The sequence below is a fragment of the Protomyctophum parallelum genome (assembly GCF_964188405.1).
Source record: "Protomyctophum parallelum genome assembly, chromosome: 11".
In the NCBI taxonomy this organism is placed as follows: Eukaryota; Metazoa; Chordata; class Actinopteri; order Myctophiformes; family Myctophidae; genus Protomyctophum; species Protomyctophum parallelum.
Window position 1 is genome coordinate 16,345,181 of NC_139707.1, and position 24,480 is coordinate 16,369,660.

Consider the following 24,480-nt stretch of genomic DNA (forward strand, 5'->3'; position numbering starts at 1 on the left):
ATCGCCGGAGCGAACCATCCAGGGGGGGAAGACCAGGCTGCAGCTTGCAGGCCTACGACACATCCCGCCTCCCAAAGGGCCGAGCTCCAACATTGATGAAATCATCTTGACTGCCCTCGGAGCTCGCGTATCACCGCCGGCCCACACTAGAGGCCAGCGTGTTCCCTGGCGTCCCACGCAGGGACCTGACTGTGACTGTGACTTTCCGGGCTGTGCAGTGCCTTCTGACGCCAGCCCCCCATATCCGGCGGGTCAAAATGGCCATTATCAGCAACATGACGAGAGCCCTACTATCAGACCAGGAGTGATGTGTCCTCCTGCCCAAGGGCGCAACAGAGGCTGTATATCCTCAGTCACACTAAGGGAAGTCCGATCTACATACTTCCTCGTGACGCAAGACAGACGGGTGTCGACATGTCTTGAATCTGATGGGACCCAACAGGGTTATGAAGTTTATGCCAGTCTACTGGGCCGAACACGGCAATGTGCTGGAGCGGCAAGTGGTGCGCTCCGCTCTATAGCACACATTCTCATACTCATGGGACCTTAACCGGGTACTGGACGCCCTGTGCGGGCCTACCTTCGAACCCTTGGCACAGGCAGAGCTGAAGCGGGTGTCATGCAAGACAGCCCTTCTCCTGGCCATTACATCGGCAAAGCGCGTCAGTAAACTGCACGCTCTGTCAGTCAGCGAATCATGTCTGAGGTGGAACGCAGACGGCTCGGGGGTCACGCTGTGGCCAAACATAGCATTCCTCCCGAAGGTGCTGTCGCAGGCTCACCTCAACCGGCCTATCAGGCTGGCTCGATTCAACCCCCCACCTGTGGAGCTGACAGACAAACTGGAGCTGTTGTGCCCAGTCCGGGCCCTGAGAGCCTACATTGAAGCTACTGCACGCATCAGGCGAGCAAAGCAGCTGTTCTTTTGCCATAGTGGTGTGAACAAAGGCGGCGCTCCCTCCAAGCAGCGCCTGTCCCACTGGATTGTAGACACAATCAGCCACGCCTATGAGGCAAGTAACCTCCCCGTACCATCAGGGGTACGGTGCCACTCTACAAGGAGCATTTCCACATCATGGGCTGCCATGAGAGGGGTGCCCTTGGAGGACATTTGTGCCGCCGCCTCATGGGCTTCGGCAGGCACTTTCTCAAGGTACTACAGGGTGAATGTTGCCACTCCCCACCCAGTGGACGTGGCCCTCTTCCCCGAATCCTCCGGTTCTACCCTTTGAGGTCTGTAATCAGGATTCCTCGTGACTTGGCTGGTATAAGTCATTCAGTGCTTAAAGCACCGCCTCTGGCGGTCAGCAGGGACGAAATAGAACGATAGTTACGTATGTAACTACGGTTCTATGAGTCCTGAATGACCGCCAGAGGCACTCTTGTCACTCAGAATCCTCGTGTTCTCGCGAGAAGATTCTGTAGGGACTGAGCCCCGGATGACTGCCGGAAGTTATAGACGACTCCGGGTCATCACGGGGTCAACCGACATTGTTGGTATAAAATACTCGACTGCGCATGCGCGAAGGGACGTATTCAGTGCTTAAAGCACCGCCTCTGGCGGTCATTCAGGACTCATAGAACCGTAGTTACATACGTAACTATCGATTCACGTGGTGCCGTGTCTATGTTGGATCACAACAAGATTCTAATGAACAGACGCGTAGTTAAAATGGTACAATCATGGCTTAAAACTGGAAGTATAAAAGTGTGGAAGACAAGAGCAGAATATTTTTAACAGCAGCACTGCACGTAGAAAACGAAGTGGGCGATGTCTCGAACTTCTCACTAGCAAGGTGTGTGTGTGTCTGTGTCTCTTTCTCGCTGTCTGTCGTGTGAGAATTGTAACAGTTAAAGTGACAGTTTTATTGTTACCATTTTAGTCATCAGTCATGGAGCCCAGGGACCCCCCAGGGTCTGTTCCAGGGGGTCCCCAGCAAATGGCTATGCATAGCACATCTTGTACATCTGTCATTGTTTTTAAATGTTTGGAAACTTTCCATAAATCTTCTCTTCTGGGGGTCCCTGGCACAACACATTTTAAACGGGGTCCGCTGCCAAATACATATCCATTTGGAGTCCTTGACTTTAAAAGGTTTGAGAACTACAGAGTTAGCTTACGTTAGTCTCTGAATGTCTCTGAAGCATGAAGTTGGGAGTGATAATGCGATTGTGACGCACAGCGCTCACCAGGCAAAATTAACAGTGAAAGTCATATTATCATTATCATTAACTTTTTCTCTGCTTTCTACGATTATAATCGTACACTCTAGGCTAGGGTACTAAAGGTGCCACCTACGTACATGTTCGTACCCCCCCATATAATCCATATATGAAAGCGGCGACCGTCAATTTACCTTTTAGCATTGCTCCGGTTGATATGGAGAGCCTCCGTCCTCTTTTTTTTTTTTAATCCAGTTCCATTGAGTTCCATTATAACAGGATTTTCAAAGACTTGAGCTTCGAGCACTGTCCATGGTGAGCTGTCGCACATCCCGACGATCGTAAATCATTTTGACTTTGTCTCGCATCGCTAAGGACATGTAACGACGAGAGCTAAGGGGTATGAGCTTACGGCTAACGATCAATGTCCTCACAACAACAGCCCCCACCTCACTGATAACCCGGAAATGAAACAAGGATCGTAGAGTGAGAGTGGACGGGTGGCGCAGGTTAGGTGTGCTTATGCTACCACCTAGCGAGCAATAATGGAGTTAACCCATTCTGACCTGAGATCAGATTCATACGAGGTTTTCCACTGGACACACACTGGTCTGATTAACCCATTCTGACCTGAGATCAGATTCTAAAAATGTCAGTCGCTCTTCGATTTTTCAAAAATAGCAGACCTACAAGCTCGTATCGCGCCACTCGGTGGCGCGATATGAGCTTGTAGATCTGCTATTTTTCAATAGCTAAAGCATAACATGATGCCAACACCAAAATGGGTGCCCGTTCAGAATGGGTTAATATAATGTTGTCAGGCAAGAGACGTCTCTATTGTAACTTTGTGTTTTTTCGTAAATGAACGTCCTACTACTACAGCGCCACACAAAAAACAGCAGATCTGCTATTTATTATTTGACTTCTGAAAAGTAAAAGTTTGTTTGACATATGAGGTTTACACCCGTGACCCGACAGACCTACATTGTTAAAATATATATAATGTTTGGGGAGATAATTTGAAATGTACACAATTCAACCAAAGAAACCAAGGTAGACCATAAAACCTTAATTACTTTGCTGCTGGTTCATGTAACTCCTTTATTCTCTACTACTGCATGCCATGGCATGCTGCTCTTGTGTCTAAAAATGGAAAGTCAGGACTCTGTGGCCTATTATGAGCATTAGTTGGTGGCACTTATAGTTCTTATGTTTAATAAAACAAGATTACCTCTCGGAGCGTATGTGTGCCATGTGACAGGGCTTGACACCAACGGTTACCCGGGGCAAGTATAAGAATGGTTGGGCAGGTGAAGGTTGCTACCGGGTGGCCCGATCGGGCAAGCGACAAAGCGTGCATTTTGAGTGGGGATACAACCGTCTTAGTTCGCTATAAACACAACATGAGATATATCTGTCTCTCTCCCAGGCTCTTTTAATGTTGGTCTAAGGAAAAATAAACATTAAACCTGTATATAAGGTAAAATTAACAGTAATGCAAAATGTACGATATATTTTGGGGGCAAGTGGCCATGAGCTGAGGGAAAGTAGAACATGACCTGTGTGCCTCTGAGACCTTAGTGTCAACCCCTGATCATCATGTGTGTTTTGTCTGTGTTTACATGTACAGTATCAGAGAATACATCAGAGAAAGCCCACGTCAGAGACAGATTCAATTGATTTGACGTCGGTTCCCGAGAAAGGCTTAAGCAAATAAATTGCAGACCCTTGTTGGGCCACGGCCGGGGCTTTGTAGCCTGGCTAATAAGCCAGACCGAATCAGCCGTTAAAAGAATAATTGACTGCCGGCGGAATACGGTCTGGAGAGGCTCAATTGTACACCCATTTCCTACACCAGAGAACTGGTGTGGCCAATCGGGACACGGTATGCAATATGCAATACTTTGGTACAGTGACGTTCAATGCTTGAGACCCCCCCCCCCGGAAACAAGATCCATACACAGCATCTCCAGACTCAAATACCACACAACAGTGTGATTTGAGTCTGGCTTATTAGCCAGGCTAGGGGCTTTGGGCCTGTGCAGAGCTTTAATTTACATTTTTATGTAGTCAGATGCCATCCATCCAATCGCAGTGCGATCACGTGAGATGCATATTAAACTATTAACCATAAGGAAGAAACCTTGACATGAAATAATTTGAGGCGATATACGATGATAAGAGCGCCCCTCACTTCACAGTTCACACAGGTGTGATTTTTCTGAAAACCGTTAGGATTTAAAGACATTTGTAGAATGAGGTCATCAGGTCTTAATGCCAAGTGAAAAGAGGGCTGTATTGTTTGTGACAAACAAAAAAGCTGACTTTGATGGAGCATTTCAGGTAAAGAGGCAACAGGCCGGGGATTGGGGGTAGCGAGTTCCCCACCACCGAGGTAGGGGGGATTGAGTCAGGCTGCTGGCTAACCATAGGCAAGCCCATGCATCCCCCCTTCATTACCAGGGAGGTGGGGGGGGGGGTTGGGGAATGAAAACCAGAGAAGAATGACTCATGTTCTTCTCTCACTGTCGGCTGTCGCATTCTCTCTCTCTCCATCCCCCAGAAACAATGCTCCACTCCTGCCTTGACATACATCAGTTTGTCTAGATGGATGTCTGTGTACAAGAGGACATGGACACTTGGGACTATGTCGAGTTTCGAGGAAAACCTCCTCCTGCACAGATTACTAAAAAGCAGCAGAACAGTGACAGCAGAGACGTGGGCCACTGACAGTGGACTGCTGTTTACTGGCTATAAAAGCAGTTCAGTTGAGGCAAACGGGACACATACACAGAACTCCCCAAACCACACCCTAATCTCTCTCTCTTTGACAAACACTTCCCTGTGTGTACGCACAACTAGAATGAGGTGCATGCCAACATGTCCACAGAGCACAACCACAGACTAACACATGTGTGACACACACACACACACACACACACACACACACACACACACACACACACACACACACACACACACACACACACACACACACACACACACACACACACACACACACACACACACACACACACACACACACACACACACACACACACACACACACACACACACACACACACACACACACACACGATTTGGCAGTCCAGGCATTCATTTCCAGAGACTCCAGAGCCATGAGTCAGCAGGGAGAACATCCAAACACCAGTGTACTCCCTGACCTCAGGACAGCCCAGGAACACACAGAAGTACCTTCCAAACTGGAAGCGTTAATTGTAGTAGCTGATCTTAGATCTGTGCCCCACCTGACCCAACACTTGCACGGTAAGCAACGTGGCTGGCCAGAGTGACATGGCTCCATGCCCACTATACAGCTCACTGTCTGTATTGCATTTCACTACTGGCAGGCCACGCGCACACACGCACACACACAACAACCCTTGCTGTAGGTAGCATCAACATGCCCAAATGTAATAGAGTGGATTCCAACCAGCTATTGCACATGGAAGCTTAGATAGGCAGAGAGAAACACATAATTTAATTGTTTATTGTTTTTTTGTCAAGTTGCATATCTGGTCGGGTCTAGAGAGAAAGGGTCTAGTGGGTGCCCAGTGCCCACCCCTGCAGGAGTGTGTGTGGAAATGACCAGATCAAGTTGTGGATTAGGCTGGCTCTGGCACGATTTACATTCCAAATAGAAACCAGGCTTCCATGCCGACACATTACGACATTATCCCCCACAAATAGTTATCAGATTCGTAGAAGAACTATGGATTTAATACTAAGCGTTTGTGTTCCGTACCCTCAACAATGTGTCCAGTACACACCATCGAATAAAAACAAGAATCCTAAAGGATATAACGTTGAGTGCTGGACGCTGGTATTCCCTTCTACAGTCTGTATCTTCCAGAACCGTGCACCCGTTACACTATTACATGGAATTACTGAACTGAGTGCTTGCTCTTGCTTTCTTCTTCAGTACACACCATCCATGAACTACAGGTAAAATTACGTCTGTAATGCACGTAACTCGAGAACCGTTCGCGCCCACCGACTTCAAATTCGACACACGCGTTCTCAGGTAGTGCAGTGCCCGGTGTCGAGTCGGTCGGACCCACGGTTGTCCAGAACCTCCACAAAAGGCCTCTGCCCGGGCTCTGGACAAGGCCCCTGCCCAGGCTCCATATATTGAGCCGGCCTGTTTTGACATCACAACACTCCATATTTGAGCATGCCTGACACAGAATTCCATATGTACGTGTGTACGTCTGTAATCAACGTAACTTGAGAACCGTTCACCCCACCGACTTCAAATCCGACACACAGCCGGGCACCAGTCTAGTATTATATAAAGATAGGTTACAAATGGGTGAAGTCGTCCTTTAATGGTAAATTCACTTCAAACAGAAACCACCAGAGAGAAACAATCGTAATAAGTGCTTTATACATGCTGATATTTCCCTGTTGATCTGAATATCAAAAGGTTTTATACCCCCCCTTTCAACCATTCCTTCACCATCAGACCGGAATAGTCTCTTCCAATTTACATGTTTACATGAGACATTTTTATTCTGATTGATTTTATTCTGAATATAGGTAGAATATGGTCCATATAAACGCACTCACTGTTATGCTCCATTAGCCTGACTTGTAAGAAACCATCCCGTAACAAATGACAGTTTGCATCTCTGAGCAACCAAAATAATGTCTACATCAACAGATCCATGTTAACAATGAATCTATAGGTATATCTCTAGGAATAATATATGTTCGAGAGACCCGAAACCCTGATGACTTTGGGATACATCCATGCAATGTTTTTTGTTATATAATCGATTAAGACGGCATGTTAAGAATTTACTTGAATTTAAATGCATCAATTTTCTATTAATTGAAAAAACAAAGCTTGCCATAATCACAGTAATCCTCAGCTAATTTATTTTATCAGAATTCAATAATGAAAGAAACATTCTGAATCAACGCCACATACAGCTGACCACCTAGCCTAGGCCCTGGGCCAGGGGTTCCCAAACTGTGGTGCATGACATGAAAAGGGTAATGGTGGTTTTACGGTGTTATTTAACACAAACGGCAAAATCCAGTAAACACTGTTGTAGAGCAGCTGTGGGAGTATACAACAGCCTGCATGTCTCTCTGATTACTTGTCATAATAATATTAAAATTATTATCATTTTCGGCCAAATACAACGAGACTGAGCGTTGGGGAGACTGAGCGTTGGGGGGTGCCCCCCCCCCCATACTGGTACTAATAAGTCATATACTCGTGCTCATGGCCACATAGATAGGTAGACACATAGGTAGGTAGACACGGACATTGCTGGTTGTAGGAGTGGTTGCACCACTCAAAAACTACTATACAGGCGAGAGATGTGTGTTGTTGTTCACTGTTCAGAAAACCAGGGCGCTTGAAGCGGGCGCTGTCGTTCAAGCCTTTCTGGTCTGCTGACAGAGTCTCTCGATGGTTTCTCGTCAACAATGAAAGAACAGGGAAACCACGCCCCCATAATTCAAATCGATATAAACCAAACTAAAAAATACGAATCAAACTAAATATTAATTAGATATGCCTACATCACGTCGCAGAAATCGAACACATATAAGCAAACATGAGAGTTGCCAAATATTTATTTTCTACCCAGAAACCTGGAAATACACAGAAATAGCTACAGAAACCACCTGCAAGCTGCTCGCCAGGGTCGGCAGGGTCCACTGATCAATCGGTCAGAGTGGTCGATTAGCTCATGAGCTCGATAAACGAGAAAGATTCTGCAGACACATCTGCATGCAGCCTCGTCGGAGTGGCTGCTGTGGAATGTTAGTGCTCCCCCTTGTGATTTTGCCATTCTACAATTCTACAATACTTGAAGTTGGCGCTGTGGAACAGAGGAACGTTTTCCTGGCAACATTGGGGAAATGTACCACATTGGGCGTTTCTGCACATACCGTTTCTGCGTATGGCGCTTCGCTTGAACACGGTCATGACTCATGTATAAGATAACAGTCAGACGGCTCACCTACTCCTATCTATATTATTAGATTAGATGCATACTGTAAACGATAGTTTTTAGTATAGGTAGTTCAAATTTGTATAGAAAGGCCTAACCAGGGACTGGGGTTGCAAATTAGCCTTGGCTATAAACCCTATATGTACAACACAACGGTTTCATGTTTTTACAAACTTGTATTGTCCCGGTTAAATAAACGTATACAAAAAAAAGAAAGAAACTGGAACACCACCACGCTGACAGACAGACACACACACCCACCCTTGGTAATAAGAGTTTTCATTTGTTATTGTGGCCTGCTTTTATTATATGGTATAATGTAACACACGCGTCACACAGAGGTCGGCCTAGACGTTTTTGAAATTTTTAGGTAATTAACTTTGCTCAGGAAGCTCTCAGAAGGCTCCCATTTCTTGGCTGAAATGTTTACAAAAAAAGAAATATGCGCTCCTCAATACCACGTTGCTAATTCTTCTGTGCTGATTTATTGGCGGGGCTTCATTTTCTCTTTGGTAGAACTGTTATCATTTATGTTTAGGGTCTAATGTTAACAGAACCATAGCAATAAGCAAATCAAGCCATAGCAATAAGCTTGATTTGCAGAGGCATGGCAATCTCTCATGATGAATTTCAAGAAGTTCTGAGATGTGTGTACAATACATGCCTTTTGTTTTGTGTTGTGAGAGAAATAAGCAACCAGGTCTATGAAAACAAGCCTAAAAAAGATGTTACTAGGCCAAATGAGCACTATTGGCTATTTGAAAATAGCAGATTACGATGCGGCGTGTTGTGAGCTTGTATATCTGCTTTGCACCAAATACACCCTTGACTTGAATATGTTTGAGAACCAATGGTTTAAACAACATTAGGTAGGAAGCCCAACTACACTTTAGGAAAAAGCCCCCAAAAAAACTCAACCCGCAACTGCCAATATTTCAAGCAACATTACAGAAAGACAAGCCCAAAATCGATTATAATAAGCAGACATGGCTACTGGTGGGGTGTCGCTGGTCTACATTGATCTGTTCTGTTGATTACTTTTTGTTGCTGCTGTGTACAGTATTTCGGATTGTAGAATACGCTGCCTTCCGTAGCCAATGGAGAGGAGGCAATTCGCCCCGCATATGGGACAATAACTTGGAAGTAGTCACTCGAGTACAAGCTATCCATCCCACATAATGGACACTCACGGCACAGAGCAGTGACAGTGCCGTGTAGAGGGAAAGCAGATGGAAGAGTGAGAGGGAGCAAGTAACAGAGAGAGAGAGAGAGAAACGCAATTGGACATTACGTCAAATGGCTCTTAAGTCTTAATATCACACAATAGAATTAGATTACGTCTTCTGTTATTGAGAAAATGCAAATAACGTTAGTTTGGAATTGCAAGTCGCTAGCAAGCTATCAACCAGCTAAACTAACTTACAAGGCTCAAAAGACTATTTTATGGGCGTCCCCAGGCCACATACCAACTCCTGACGAGCCAGGCTCATAAAACATTTATCAGATTTGTCATTTGGCATGGTTGTGAGACAGTACGCAAGTGAGCCTGTGGTCTGCTGTTGTTAAGCACATTACATGAACATTTACAATTTACATTTTCTTCATCATTGGCACTCACGTGATGCATGATCATGCCAGTGCAAAGCTAGCCAGCAGTAGCACAGCATCAATAGCCAGCTAGCAGAACTATTCTCAAGTGGGCAGAGACAGCAGCACCTGCTGTCAGCTGATGAAGACAGGACTGATAAAGCTCTACTCTCACCTCAAAACAAATCAACTATCTGAATGATATACTGTACAACAGTGTCAGCCATCAGCTGCCCAGGTCCGTACAAATCGACATTACTGGAAAATGTTAAAACCCATCCTGCATCAGTCGACCACTAATTAGAATGCCTCTCGGCCAATCACAACGTGAGGTTTTATAATCCGACTGTGGTGGAATGAATAAACTCACCTCTGTGTGTTGGCGGATGGGGAGTTCTTCAGTCTGGTGGAGTGCATGGATGGAGCTCCCAGCACCACAGAGCAGGGTGGAGTGATGAGCTGGTGCGGGCTGCCCGTGTGTGCGAGCGGCGCCTTGGCTCGTACGTTCCTGGAGCCCGCGCCGGTGACGGGATTCCCGATATTCCCAAGGTTGGCCCGTCCGTCCTTGGCCTCGTCTCGTTCCTTCTTCCCTCGCTCCTTCTTGTTGAAGTGTGTCGCTGCTGCTCCCGCCGCCGCTGGCCTCTCCTCTTGGACCTCCAACATTCTATCTATGTCCTTGTCTGTGTGTGTGTGTGTGTGTGTGTGTGTGTGTGTGTGTGTGTGTGTGTGTGTGTGTGTGTGTGTGTGTGTGTGTGTGTGCGGGCGCGCGGGCGTGTGTGTGTGTGCGAGAGAGAAAGAGAGAATGTGTAGGTAAGTGAAAAGAGCAATAGGAAAGGAGTCTTTTTTGTTTGATCGGTGCGTTATTGGTGAAGCTTCCCCAAGGGGCTGTTAAAGCCCTTGGGCACCCTGTTGAGAGGAGAGAAAAGACAGAGAATAATCATTTGTTAATATAACAAAGCTCACAAGTCATGTGTCCAAACAGTATGGTATGGTCCCTCAATGTAAAATACAGAGTGTTCATGTAACTCTTTGAGGGTACTGACCTGTAAGGATAATTTAATGCCTCAAGACTTACATATATACTCTTGATTTTGCAGTGTAGCTAGGAAAGAATGACCAAAACTACATTGAAGAAGCGTACAAGAAGCATGGCAATCGTGAAACAAGCTTTGGGTGAACGGTATGTGTGTGTGCACGCAGTTAGTTCAACATTATCAAAACTACATTGAAGAAGAAGCATTAAGAGGAAGTATAGTAATCTTGAAACAAGCTCTCTCTCTCCGTGTGTGTGTGTGTGTGTGTGTGTGTGTGTGTGTGTGTGTGTAGTGCTACACAGTACACACAACATGCTCCCCTGGTAATTGCATGAGAATCCTGTCTGAGAGAGCTGCACAAGTCAGTCAGATTTATATTGTCATCCTGAAAATATTTAGGAGCGCCTCCAAAACGCTCTAACGTTGTAACTGGCTCCAGAGTTCCCCTGGGAGGTGGGGGTTGCATGGGCTGCTGGGAACCAGGCGAATACAGACAAACTCCAACTATGATAGCAATAGCAGTGGAGCTCATCTCTCACTCGTCTAAGAGCGTTTCCCCGTGTTTCAACAGTGGGTCGGACTCTGGCAGTGGACCCTTTTTAGGGTCATTTGTATTGTTGACTGGTTTTTATTTTCTTTCTTTTTTTTGGCGTTTCCTACAATATTTATTTCAGAAAAAGGACTTGCGAGCTTGTAGATTGGCTAGTTTCACGATAAAATAGGGCTGCCGCTCAAGTGGTTAATTCATAGTGTCTTCTGTGCTGATTATTGTTGACTATTTTCATAAGCTTGGGTCTCGAACTGAAATGTTTGGGAAACGGTCTACACAGGATAACCTAATTCACACCTAGCCGATTATTGGGCATTATGGTCAATATGGAACCATGTGCTGTGCACCGAAGTGACAGACTTGGGTGCACAGCACTCAGGCTTAATAATTTTTTATTATTGAAGTTGTTTTGGAAATAAGAAACGTGGATGCTGAAACAGCACTGAAATTACTTTGAATTTCAGAGCAACTAGGCACCCCACAGAGCATGGTGTGCCTAGTTGCTCAGCTGGTTAGTGCAGTATAATAGTATAGGCCTTGGTCCCCGGATGTGAGAGGACGCTGGCGTCTCGCTTGTTCGCCTGTTCTCCTTCTGAACCTTAGTTTATGCTTTTTAGCGACTTGTTTTTTAAATGTTTTATGCTGCGCTGTTACATATACTGTTTTTATTGTTTTTTATTCTTATTTTACTTATTTTCCAATAAAGTTGTCCTTTTATGTTCCCCCCCTGGCCCCCACACATGTAAAGCGTCTTTAGAGTATTAAGAAAAGTGCTATATAAGGGCCGATGATTTCGGCTCGTCAGAAATTTTCAGTTGCACCGAAGAGCCCCCGAACCTCAAATGTAGGCTCTACAGCGCCGAACTGACTTTTATTCGGCTCTAAAATATTAGTATGAATGGGCCTTAAGTCCCAGATATTATTATGCTCCTTGAAATTGTGAAGACCTGAGTTTGAATTAGACTGTTCTGCATTGTCTTTCATTTCTATCCTCTCTCTGCCCATTGTTTCTGTGTCTCTACACTATCCGGAATAAAAGCTAAATAATAACTACGAAAAGGTACAGAGCATGTGGTCTGAATATGATCTGCGGGCCGAAAACTTGTCATTGGTTAAATATTTATGGAACCCACAGACAGACTTAACCACAACCACATTCAACCTGGTGTCGCTTATTTTCATTACAGGTGATTTGTTTTTTAACATTTCCAAAACAGCAGACCTACAAGCTCCTAAGTCACACTTCGATGCATATTGAGCTTGTGCACTGGCCAGTTAGTGTACATTGTCACGCAACTATGTTAAAAAGTATAAATAGGGCATTTATAGCATTTTGATTTTTGATACTGTTCAGTTGCACACATACGTCAAAAAAAAAAAAGAAACACTGAACATGAACGTGAATAAGATTATTGGGGACACGTTGCTTTCAGACTGTTGCGTTGTTGGCTAATCATCCAGATTCAACTGCAGAAGAAAAGATGGAGAACAAAGGGGGAAATGGGGAAGGTGGAAAAATACGTTCAGTACTGATGAGGATCCACTTAAGTCAAAATGATGCTGCCAGTAAAACAACTGACTAAACATCTCAGTGAGTAAGCCAACTATTTTATATTTTGTCGTATGTATGGCTATGGAGTATGGATACACAGATAAGACACACTGACCATACAAAAATGGTGAATGATGAATGTGATACACAGAACACAAGTACACAACCAAACAAAAATACACAATCCCATGTGAAATATACTTAGCTACTAGTTAAAAGTAGCTCTAATGTTTCAGTATCAGCTACATAGTCCATTTAGCTCCTAGTTAACTAGCCTTTAGGCCCTCAAGTGGATTCAGCCAAATGTATACCATCACAGCATAGGCGATACTGTACAAAGTTATAAACTCATGTATTGTGTGCATGTGGGCACACATACAAACAGTGGGACCTGTCAATCGCCCACTAATTACGGAGCTTGCTGACACACAATCTCACACACACACACACACACACACACACACACACACACACACACACACACACACACACACACACACACACACACACACACACACAGAGAGAGAGAGTTCTCTCTCCACCTCCATTAAAAGAGCCAGCGCTGTCTATCACACCAAACATTAGGCGCTGCAGCTCGCTCGCCCAAGTTAATGGGAAGGCCGCATAATGAGCTGCTGAAAATGAGTATTTTGCCTGTGATATAAATATGGGTCTCCACATGAAACGAGGGGGAAAATAGTTCAATTCAATTAGATTTGGGTTTTCCAACACGGGTGGTACTGGGAGGGAGGCACTTTGCTTCATGCTTATGTAACAGTCAAGGCAGCCTGCAGAGAACAGAACCTTCCCTGGGTTCTACGTCACCCAAAAGCCTTCTAAAGAGACTCTTATGGGGGAGACTGAGGCTTTGGGCGGGAACCCCTTTTGGTGTTAGCATTAAGTTATGCTTTAGCTATTGAAAAATAGCAGATCTACAAGCTATAGCCACTCGGTGGCGCGCTATGAGCTTGTAGGTCTGCTATTTTTGAAAAATGACTGACGACTGACATAGAAACATAGCTTTTTCAGAAAACTGTCAGGATGTAGAAGACATTTTTAGAATCTGATCTCAGGTCAAAGTGTCTTAGGAGCATTTTAGAGATATGGGATCATCAGGAGGAGAGAAACCCTGACCTTGCTGCGAAGATACTTTGCTAATTTGAAACTTCCACCTCCCAATACGCCACAACACTGTAAGACAAACCTTGCCTTGACAAAAAAAAAGGAAAAACAGATGCCAGTGCACACACACACACACACACACACACGCAGATGCACAAAATACTCTCCTCTCTGCTCTTAGCCCTGCTGTTGGCTGTAAAGGGCCTGCTGAAGTTTCAGCCTTATTTATGCAAATCCCATTTTGCAGCTCAGCCACAACAGAGTATAGCTCTCGCTCTCCCGCTCACTCGCCGTCTGCTCGGCCTCCATCTCGAGAAATTCTTTTTAACCCACTATTTGTCTAGTGCAATATCCAAAGCACGGTTTTCCATCCCTGCTCTGTGTTTTTCTGCAAGACAATGCCCAGACACACAGCCGGCTGCGAGGCACCGCATGGTCTCTATGCAACATGGGAGCTCTCACAAAACAGAAGGGCCTTTCTATCTCCTTACACAAACACACAAGTTGCATGTAGCAATTCAAATCTAATTACGCATATACGGCAGTCTCCATCCAAGGGCTCCACATTAGGAACCAACTGCGCTGCGTGGTCAAAGACACCACGTGATGTCCTAAAAGTATCCGTTTTGTTCCTAACAATTACACACTGAAGTATATATTGACATTTACTGTAACCTGACAAAAAGGCATTTATCACCATATCTATTATTTCATTTGAGGCGGTAACAAGTTGTGAGCACACACAGTTCAGTTCGGCAAGTCATAGACCGTGACGCATGATGAGCATGCTTAGGCACCGCCAATGCCCGTGCTCCGCAGCCAAGATACGTCACCGACCCGACCCCTGCGTTTTCAATTCAGCTCTGTGGTTTCCCTTTCCGTGATGCGCTGGCCCAAGAATATAGGAGAACAGCGGACACACAACATTCACAGGGAAACAAGTTAAACAACAACACACAACCTGCCCAGCACAGAAAACACAGTCAGTGGCCAAAGACACAAAAACGTGGCACGGAGAAAGAACAACTCGGACTGTGCGGCGTTAGACGGCAAGATTCTAGTACATAATAATTGACAATAACTGACTGATAGAAATACAGCCTTGTCATTTCATGAGTTGGTCTAGCCTCATGTTTAATTCATACTTGAGCGCTTAAGTAAGTATATACATCAGGCTTTAAAGTCCAACATTTTCATAGTTTTTTTTTCTTCAAAATGTTACATTTTGATTCATTGTCTTTATAGTTACACTAGTCCACATACCCGACTGGGGATCTGAGCACCCAAAATATGTGCAGTGTGGGTTATGCGCTGTGGATTGAAAGTAACTTCTAACACACACACATGTTCCAACAGTTCTGACAGACTAACACACACATGCGCACTAGGCATGTGAATCTCAGCACTGAGGCCGATTCGATACGCATCTCGATGCACTTTAGCGATACATGGAATCTCCTGGAGATGCGATGCGATTCACCCCTCTTCCCGATACGATGCGATTTGATGGCGTTTCAATTCTGGACATTGCGATACGATGCGATTTGATGGCGATTCAACACAATAGAAAGGATTTATATTAAGCCTACCTATTATAGCCTACCGTTCATCAATTAATGTTACTAACATATAAATAGAAAATAAACAAACAAAAACAAATGTTACAGGTCACACTGGTAGTGCTGTCAAACAAGTCTATGTCTATGTCTAATCTGCAACACAATATTATAATAATTATAATAGCCTATAGTGGGGGTCTCTCTCTCACTCTCAGCTAAGGGGTCCTTGGCTTGACCTGAAAAACACTGAAGACCCTGGCCTGCATGTATTATTTTTACGTTTTAAAATACATAGCAGATGTACAAGCTCACAACGCGTCGCATCCACGCCCCGCTGTGAGCTTGTGGATCTGCAATTTTAGGCGTGCGACACAGTCGTGCTGCGGAATATAAATGAGGCTTCTATCCCAGAGAACAGCAGGGGAAAGTGGAAAGTTGTGAAACGGTTGTAAACGACTTTAAACACAAGCAGTACACCCGGCTGTGGCGTTGTTGTTGTTGTACACGTGTGTGCAGACTGCAGAAGCTTTCTTTAATTACAAATTGATGATCAGATTCGCAGATTCGCATGATTTGCGTCAGAGAATCAGCAAGAACAGCTGTGGATCATTAACAGCACGCAGTGCTACAGTGAAAAGTCAACTGATCGACGGACAAAGCTCCTCGGACAGCTTCTCTTGTTTAATGCGTGGGGCTCACTTCTGTTAGTCGCGGGTGCTCTTTATAGAGCGTCGCAGTCCCTCCCCCTTTCAGAAAAACGAGTGGCCCAGGAAATGAAAACCCAATGCATTCTCCCATAGGCATTTCTTATTTAATTTATTTAAAGACCTTTTAAGCGCCGTACAAAGCCAACTCTTGAAATGCAACATGAAAAAAGGTTCCATGGTTGCACCGTGCAACCATGGAACTTTACCGATGCAAGCACTCCGCGAACGATGCATCGAGATTTCACCCGTCAATTGTATCCGATACACAGTGAATGAACCGATGCACTCGCATCGCGCACGTCTGTATCGATACGTATCGATTATTTTCCACATGCCTAATGCGCACGAGTGCGTCCCGTGGCCGTGTTGTAGAGGCACAGCGAACACACACACACACACACACACCTGTTTTAACTGTTTGAATGAAGCCATGTGTACTATAACACAACCTGTATTACCGTAGACATGCACGCATGAGAGACCCGTCGGCGTATTAGATAGTGATTCGCGTGAAGATGATCTCCAAAGCACCCTCCCGCTCCTAAAACGCAGTGTGTGTGTGTGTGTCTGTGGACACGGGGTGCAAATTAAATTATATATAGTTCGCAGCTTTGTCTGTGTCTTTGGTTTATTGGTTTAAAATAAAAGTATGATAATAGTATGATCCCTTATTTACATTCAGACCGTAGGACGTGTGGAAACGTCATATTAAATACAACCGATGGATCCAGAGGACGTGTACACAGGTCCTAGCGCTTTTTCATTGATATCAAACAAAAATAATGAGCCCTGAGCTCCTATTTTTGAAAGAAATCCCGGCGCTCATTGTGTTATCCAACAATGTATTGTCTTTGACTCTTTTTACATACTGGGGATATTTGATATTATTTGACTGCACCTCATTGAGACTGATGAGGGGTTATGACATGGTGTCAAACTAGTTGGGTCTAGAATTGCTGGTCTACCTTTAGTCAGTCCACCTTAAAGCCATGTTAGCTCATTTCATTAGCTTGTTAACTCTGTGACATCTTCTGTGAAAATACGTTGGTTTTAACCACAAATGAAGCCCGTAGATATCACAAAGGCAATTTGGAAGCTTTGCAAGATAAGTACTGGTGAAGGAAACAGTAGCTGTGCATTTAGTCACTGACAAACAAAACTGTACACCGTCTCTCGTTCTCTCTCACACACGCGCGCGCGGCGCTGTCCATCTCTGTTCAAATGAACGGACGAATTTGACTGGGGTTGTTCATACTCGCAGTGCGCTGATGGTCATTGCTTCTGAATAGACCAAAGGTGTTACCCGATTTGAATCCTTTCAATGCAGTTAAGTAGGGCTTAGTAGTAGGCTATGATGTCTGTTTGTATCTTCTCAATGCAGCTAGAGCCAGTCAACAGTGGGAGAGAGGGGCACAAACTAAAGCCTAAAATGATTTTCATGGGGCAAGATGTTGCTCTGAAGACCTCTTGGGGGTCAATTGACTGCACTACCAATTCTGATTAACCTGATCCCCATTGACCCCATATCAATGATTCTCAGTCTGAAACTGAACACAGTGCATGCAGTACTTTGCTGGGGATTTGCTGGCGGGGTAGGGCACACCTGCATACTCACCTGTTGAAGTTGACTTCCTGAGAGTTGTGGCCAAATATGCCACACCCTGCAGAGAGCTATCATGACACGCATACACTCACTCACTCACGCACTCACATACACACAGAGAACGCCTGGAATGCCAAGTAGTGCTAAAGATAGAGCAGTGACGCCACAGATGAGGCGTTTTGACATATACATCTACCGTAGCAAATACCAACACACACACACATACACATGCATGCACGCACACACACACTTACTCACTCACACACGGCTAGTATGACTCGGCTCTGTTGTTACTCCCGAAAGCGAGCCATGTCAAATATTTACAGTGAACTTTTAAACTGTTCCGCATTCTAAGAAATCCTATTACTCCCAGTGTGCAACAGCAAGCAACATATCTCTTTCTCACACACTTTTTCACTTGAGGCCCAACCCAGCTGAGTTTAACAGGTCTTTCGAGCACTGGTACCTCCTCTATCTCTCTCTCTCTCTCTCTTCCACCCCCACACGTCGCTCACTCCCAGCTTCCTCTCCACTCTTCTCCCGGTTCCAGTCCTCGCCCACTCCCACCTCCCTCGATTCTTCTCCTGTCTGGCAGACGATAGCTTCCATCCCCAGGGAGGTGACATGTGTGTAATGTCACGTTTTGTCACATCATGTCGCGGTGACAGAGCCTGTCTCTGTGTCCGTCACGATGATGGAGGTGGCAATGAAAGCGGGAGAAAGGGACAGGAGTGTGATACCGACATGGACATACCCATGGGAGGGAAGGGAAGACAGAGAGCGAGAGAGGAAACCCATTACACAATTCACTCTCTTCTCACTGTGTATGTGCATATGTGTGTCTGTCTCTGTGTGTGTGTGTGTGTGTGTGTGTGTGTGTGTCTCTCTACTCTCCGTCATTGACATTTGTGTGTGTGTGCGTGCTGTGCACACAAAAAACACACGGGCAGAAACATACACATAGCTGACTCACTAGTGACACATCTGCTGGCGTAGCCTGGGCACGGTGCCACGCATGGCGGCCAGCCCTGGCAGCAGGACTGGCACTCAGCAGTCCGGCTTGCTCTGATCTCTGTCTCACACACGCTGCACCCTTCCATTCTGCAGACCATCTCCCTCTGCCTGCCCTCTGTCCCCGTCTAAGTGGGTGCATCTCGCTAACACACATTCAATACTCTTCGCCTCTACGGCACAAAGAGGCTTTTTAAGAACACCCCTGAAACAAAAAGTATCTCTCTGCCTAACGGACACAATAACTGTGGTTTATCATGGGCGTGCATGTGCATAGACACACAAAGAGAAGGGGCAGATCATGCTTAGAGAATTATTATTTTTCCCACAGCCGGCTGCTACTCTGTAAAATCCTGTTTATTTACCCCTTTGTAACTCTGAGTGTACAAATGTAACCGAATCAACCCGTTTGCCCATGTGGTTACATTTGTACACTCCCAGAGTTAAATGAACACTTGAGGATGTTGCCATGTATCATGCAGTGAGCAGTAGATCTGTTGTTCAAGTGACTACTGTTGTAACAGACACACAGCTCTTAACACACACACACACACACACACACACACACACACACCCCTCACTCTCACCCCCTTCCCTGACCGGGTTCTCTGGTCCGTGACTCCCTCCCTCGATCCCTACGGTCGCTCCCACACTCTGGGCACATTCCTTCCTTGCTCATGCTGTGAGGACGTCTCCCTGTGGCTAAAAGCATTGTGGGAAATCCCAACGGTCGGCCCGTTCAGAGGCTTTGCGGACCATTGAGGTGAAGTGGAAAAGGGGGTGTTTCGCTCCTCGCACACAGAAAGGTCCACGAACCGATTGCCTCTATTGACATAAAGAACGAAATCTCCTAAAAGACGACAAAATATTTCAGTCAATGAAGCAGCGTTTGAATCGATGGTCTTTACAAAACCATGCTGTGCAAGGCCTCCATCAGAGCACAACAAAATAATTTGCCTCTCGAGTGCTGAGAACACAAACACAGACAGAAATCTGACATCTTGAACACAACCACCCCCCATTTCCCCAATTATTTCTTATTCAGAATACAACTGAGAATGATAGGAACAATTTGCCACAGTGAAGACCACTTGACAAGGTTCATTTGAGTGAGTTTAACTAAAAAGTTAAACACTCAGGATTTGACTGCGTGCTGTCGGCTGTACCGAAACTAAAAGTCACTAAACCAAAATAACATCTTAAATGAAAATACACTCACAAGCACCCGTCTCTTCTCCTCTGCTCTATCGTAGGACCAAAATTAGCACCCTGGAGGAACATGAGCCAGTCTGTCCCTGAATTACCCCAGTTTACACTGGTGTGTCATTCTCGTGGAATTTTAAACACACTGGCAACGACCTGCCCAATTAAATATACAGGCAGAAAGAGACGCACGCAAACAAATACCCACATGCCACATTGCCACATCCACCATTGGTTTAATGGCTGACCAAAGCGCCCGTCTCTCTTCTGGCATAATAACAGTTAAATGTTCCACAAGAACAACAACACATCACACCCCTGTTATTTCCCCATTATTCTTATTATAAGTACCTGGCATCCATATTTCGGCTATGTCATTATATATAATAGATATATAAAATGTCGAAAGATTTAATAAAAATCTAAAATAGCGGATCAGATCTACAAGCTCACAACAGACAATGCTCACATCGTGACCGTGACTTCTGTCGCTCAACACAAACTAGTATATAAAATAGTGCTTAAGTGGTTAAGCATATTGCAGCCTAATTCAATGAAAAGCAATAACAATCATTGACCACATAAGTCAGGTATGTTAGCTGAAAACAACTCAGGATACATTGGTAGTAAATTGGAGAATGAGGCTTGTTTGCCATCAGGATGCCTGTTGAAGTATTTGGGAGAAGGGACTTTTGTCAGGATAGCAACAAATATTTGATCATTTTGTACAAAATAATGAATTTAAAACCCTCGACTTGTGGGCAATATTACCATGTAATTTGAATAATAATAGAAAGACTGCCTCTGGGAAACTGTTACTTGACTTCTTTTTTTTTTGGCATTTATAGGCCTCTTTTTTTACAGAAATCGCCATTTTGACAATCCTGGCTAAAGGGCTCCTACAAAACGTTAGGCCAAAAACACCATAGTTTACTTTGCATATGCCCAAAACACCATGGATCCTAATAATGAATCACAAATCATGCACACTATGGCATTACGATGACTTGGACTGAACAAGTCTTATCATTTCCACTGTCAAACTACAAACACTGCAACCAAAGCCTTGGTATTGTCACACCACTCACACCCCACACGGAAAGGTATTAAGGAACATGCGCTATTGTTGAAATAAACTGTCTTGTAAATAGCAAAAATATTTCAAATACAAACCAGGTCCTTTGACTGTGATGTGGTGGTAGAGTAAAGAGCAAAATGTGAATCCCCATCTGTTGCCCTCTGCCAAGAATCATTTGGCAAAAAACAGGTTAAGTTCATCACAACACCAATTAAGTGAGCCAAATCACACCTAAAACAAGTCTTTGGGACGGATACCGGAGAACTCGCCAGTTTACCAAGTCGCTGCGGCGAAAAGTCTTCATCGTTATGCTAGCATGCTGTCTTCATCAGTGTAGTATGTCAAAAACTCACAGATGTTATAGTTAATTTCCAAAGTGATCAAAACATATTTTGTGCAATTAAATGGTCAGCTAGATCATAAAAAGGTGAGTATGTAATTCAATGCAATTTAAATGAAGGTGAAGTAAAACAGAATAGCACTAAATCACAAGTTGGTAAACTGGCGAGTTCTCCGGATACCTTTAGGACATAGTCTGATCCTGAAGGGTCAATTCTTTCACTCTCAGGAGTTCAATTATCACCAAGGATTTTACTATGCAACCTCTAGACATTGTGGCAAAACAGTGCATTATAGTAGGCTAACGGTTGGTGACTTTAACATGGCCAGTTGAGGTGACGTTAGCCTGTGGGTTCCAGAAGGAGAGCGGACCCATTTGAAAGGACCCGTTTCAGGCCAGCAGGAGCAGTCCGCCTCTTCCAAAACTGTCAATCATATTGTAGTAACATGAAAGATGAGTGACAGGTAGTGGCTCTAACTCAGCCAGACACATCCACAGCCAGGCACAAGCCCACCCACTCACTGCTCACTCGCAAATACAAAACCTCACACACACACCAAGACACGCCACTAATCCCAAGAACAACGGGATGTTTAACAATGCTGTTTGATTGCCTTCATTTTGCAGTCAAACGACGTGGTCTGCAGACTGGCTACAGAATGTCTGAGGTTTTAAGGGGAACCCCAGGCTTTTGTATGATTCATGTGAAAGACAAGAGACAAGAGCTGCCCATCTCCACCACTAGAGGTGGAAATATGCAGTATCACTACTCAATAAATCCATAGTGGCAGCTATACGTTGTTTATTCTAGCACCTTTCTGCCATGACAGCTTCAAACTCATATTCCCTGATTAGGTATTGAGGGGTTTACCTTCCTTACCAAGGTTAAAGTCAAGGCTAGTCGCTTGTCTGCCACGCTTTTCAGCTGTGAGGTCTTATTTTGAAGCCGATTCAGCAAACCGGAAGTAAACATCTTTCATTTCAGGGGCAGCCGCTAGCTACTTTCGTCAGAAGCGCTAATATAGTACTGTACGTATTGTATGATGATCACCAACTGAGCTTCAATTCAGAGAAGAACAGAGCTAAGAATCGTCGCTAAAGAGAGAGTGGAGGGAGCGAAAATATTCAATGATGTCACAACGCGGAAGCAAAGCGTTGCCAGATGCCAAGAACCGGTAAAAGAATAATACTGGCAGTTCTGGATGCATAATAACTCGTACAATGTCGTCCTTAGCAGAGAAAGAGTAAAATTTCATTGTACATGGAATGGTGAAAAGCTGTAGGTTCACTTCAGTCAAGACCAACCAGGTCCTAATGAAATGCCCTGTAAATTTGTAAGTTTTGTAAAATTGATAAATACTTTTTAAATCTTGTTTTAGAAAGTTGATTTACTGTTGCATTAACTAATTCATTGGCAGTGAGTTTACAATTTTAGAAGACAATGATTCTAGATGGCAAACAAGAAGACAATGATTCTAGATGGCAAACAAGACATCTGGGAGTAACTTAGAAACTTCACTCTTTGCTTTAGTGGCAGGTTTCTTATCCGCAGTAATTAGTATTTGACCATTCTTGCATATGTTGCACATTTGACAAGATTTAGCGAGGCAGTCATTTAACCCATTTTGACCTGAGATCAGATTAAAAAAATGTCTTCTACATCCTGACAGTTTTCTGAAAAAGCTATGTTTCTATGTCAGTCGTTCTTTGATTTTTCAAAAATAGCAGACCTACAAGCTTGTAGATCTGCTATTTAATAGCTAAAGCATAACATAATGCCAATAACACCAAAAGGGGTTCCCGCCCAAAATCGGTTAAGAAAGATAACATGTGGTACAGATTCAAGTATATACAAACTTATCATTGGGACTATAAGCACTGAAGCCAAATGACCCCCAACTTCCCAACAACCTGCATGACACTTTGAAGGCTGTACACGTGACTTGGCACATAAAATCTAAATAATTTCACAATACACATTCAACAATGAATTGCTCTTAACTTAACAATTGAAATGTAGGTGTTGACTGGATGTTTTAGTAAGAAACATCGTAGGTGGGAATATGAACCAGTCTCTCTACCCATCTGTAATTATCAAAGTTAATACTTTATAGTTGTCAAACAACTCAGCCAATGTATTATAAACTGGATAAAAAAATAGTTGATGTATTTTTGCCATGCGACATTGACATGGTCGTTTGACAAAGTACAATTTTCTCTTCAGCATCTCTGTCAACTGCAAGATAGACACACATGGTGTCATCTGTGTCTGGGGAGGCGGGTCCCCCCTGTCTCCCCACATTGAGGCAAAGGGACACACACCACTCCTCAAATTCATCCTACCATGTCACACACAACGTAAGCCGCGCAATTTTAATTAGAAAACCCATGAAGCAAACAAATGCAAGGAAACAAGGGAGGCCAATCCACAGAGAAGAAAATAAATCCCCTGCCGCTTCACATCAATATCCACTTCCCCTCCATGCTTCACCTCACTGTGGTTTTTGGTTAACACTCTTTGGATTAGATAGCAGACAAATAAACACTGTGGATAGTGTTCTCAGGCAGTTCACCCTGACCGGGTTGATGTCCTCAGCATGTACAAATCTAAGGATGAGACCAAACATGGCCCTGATGGGCCAAAGTAACGCAGCCTCGTCATGAGACGCTTCCATAAGCATCAACTGGGGTCATGTTACAGGGCAACCCCTGTACAATTCAGGGCTTCCCTCTCATAAGAATGCAGCTCTATATATATATATATATATATATATATTAAAGTCAAAGATATAGAGATAGATATTAAGTACGGACAGTGACTTATTTATTTCCCCAGTATTATCAAGTGGTGGCAAGGCTACGTCTATGAGGCCAGGGCAGAAGGTCTTCCTGCCATGGTCAATATTGTAAAACTAAACGTAGTTAGGAAAATAACAAACAAAAAATGGTTCAACGCAAAATAAGACTACATGGATTATGGA

At 44.4% G+C, this 24,480-nt stretch overlaps 1 protein-coding gene across 3 annotated transcripts in view; it reads right to left on the reverse strand.

Annotated features, from left to right (window-relative positions):
• Positions 1-24,480, reverse strand: part of bcl9 (BCL9 transcription coactivator) — a 41,917-nt gene that overhangs the window by 14,941 nt on the left and 2,496 nt on the right. For 2 of the 3 annotated variants that reach the window (XM_083776651.1, XM_083776650.1), the window contains exon 3: positions 10,111-10,646. In XM_083776651.1, the coding sequence (XP_083632777.1) occupies positions 10,111-10,403 (293 nt within the window). In that variant the 5' untranslated portion in view covers positions 10,404-10,646. The remainder of the gene's footprint in view (positions 1-10,110; positions 10,647-24,480) is intronic. The other variant, XM_083776652.1, reaches the window with a different exon arrangement.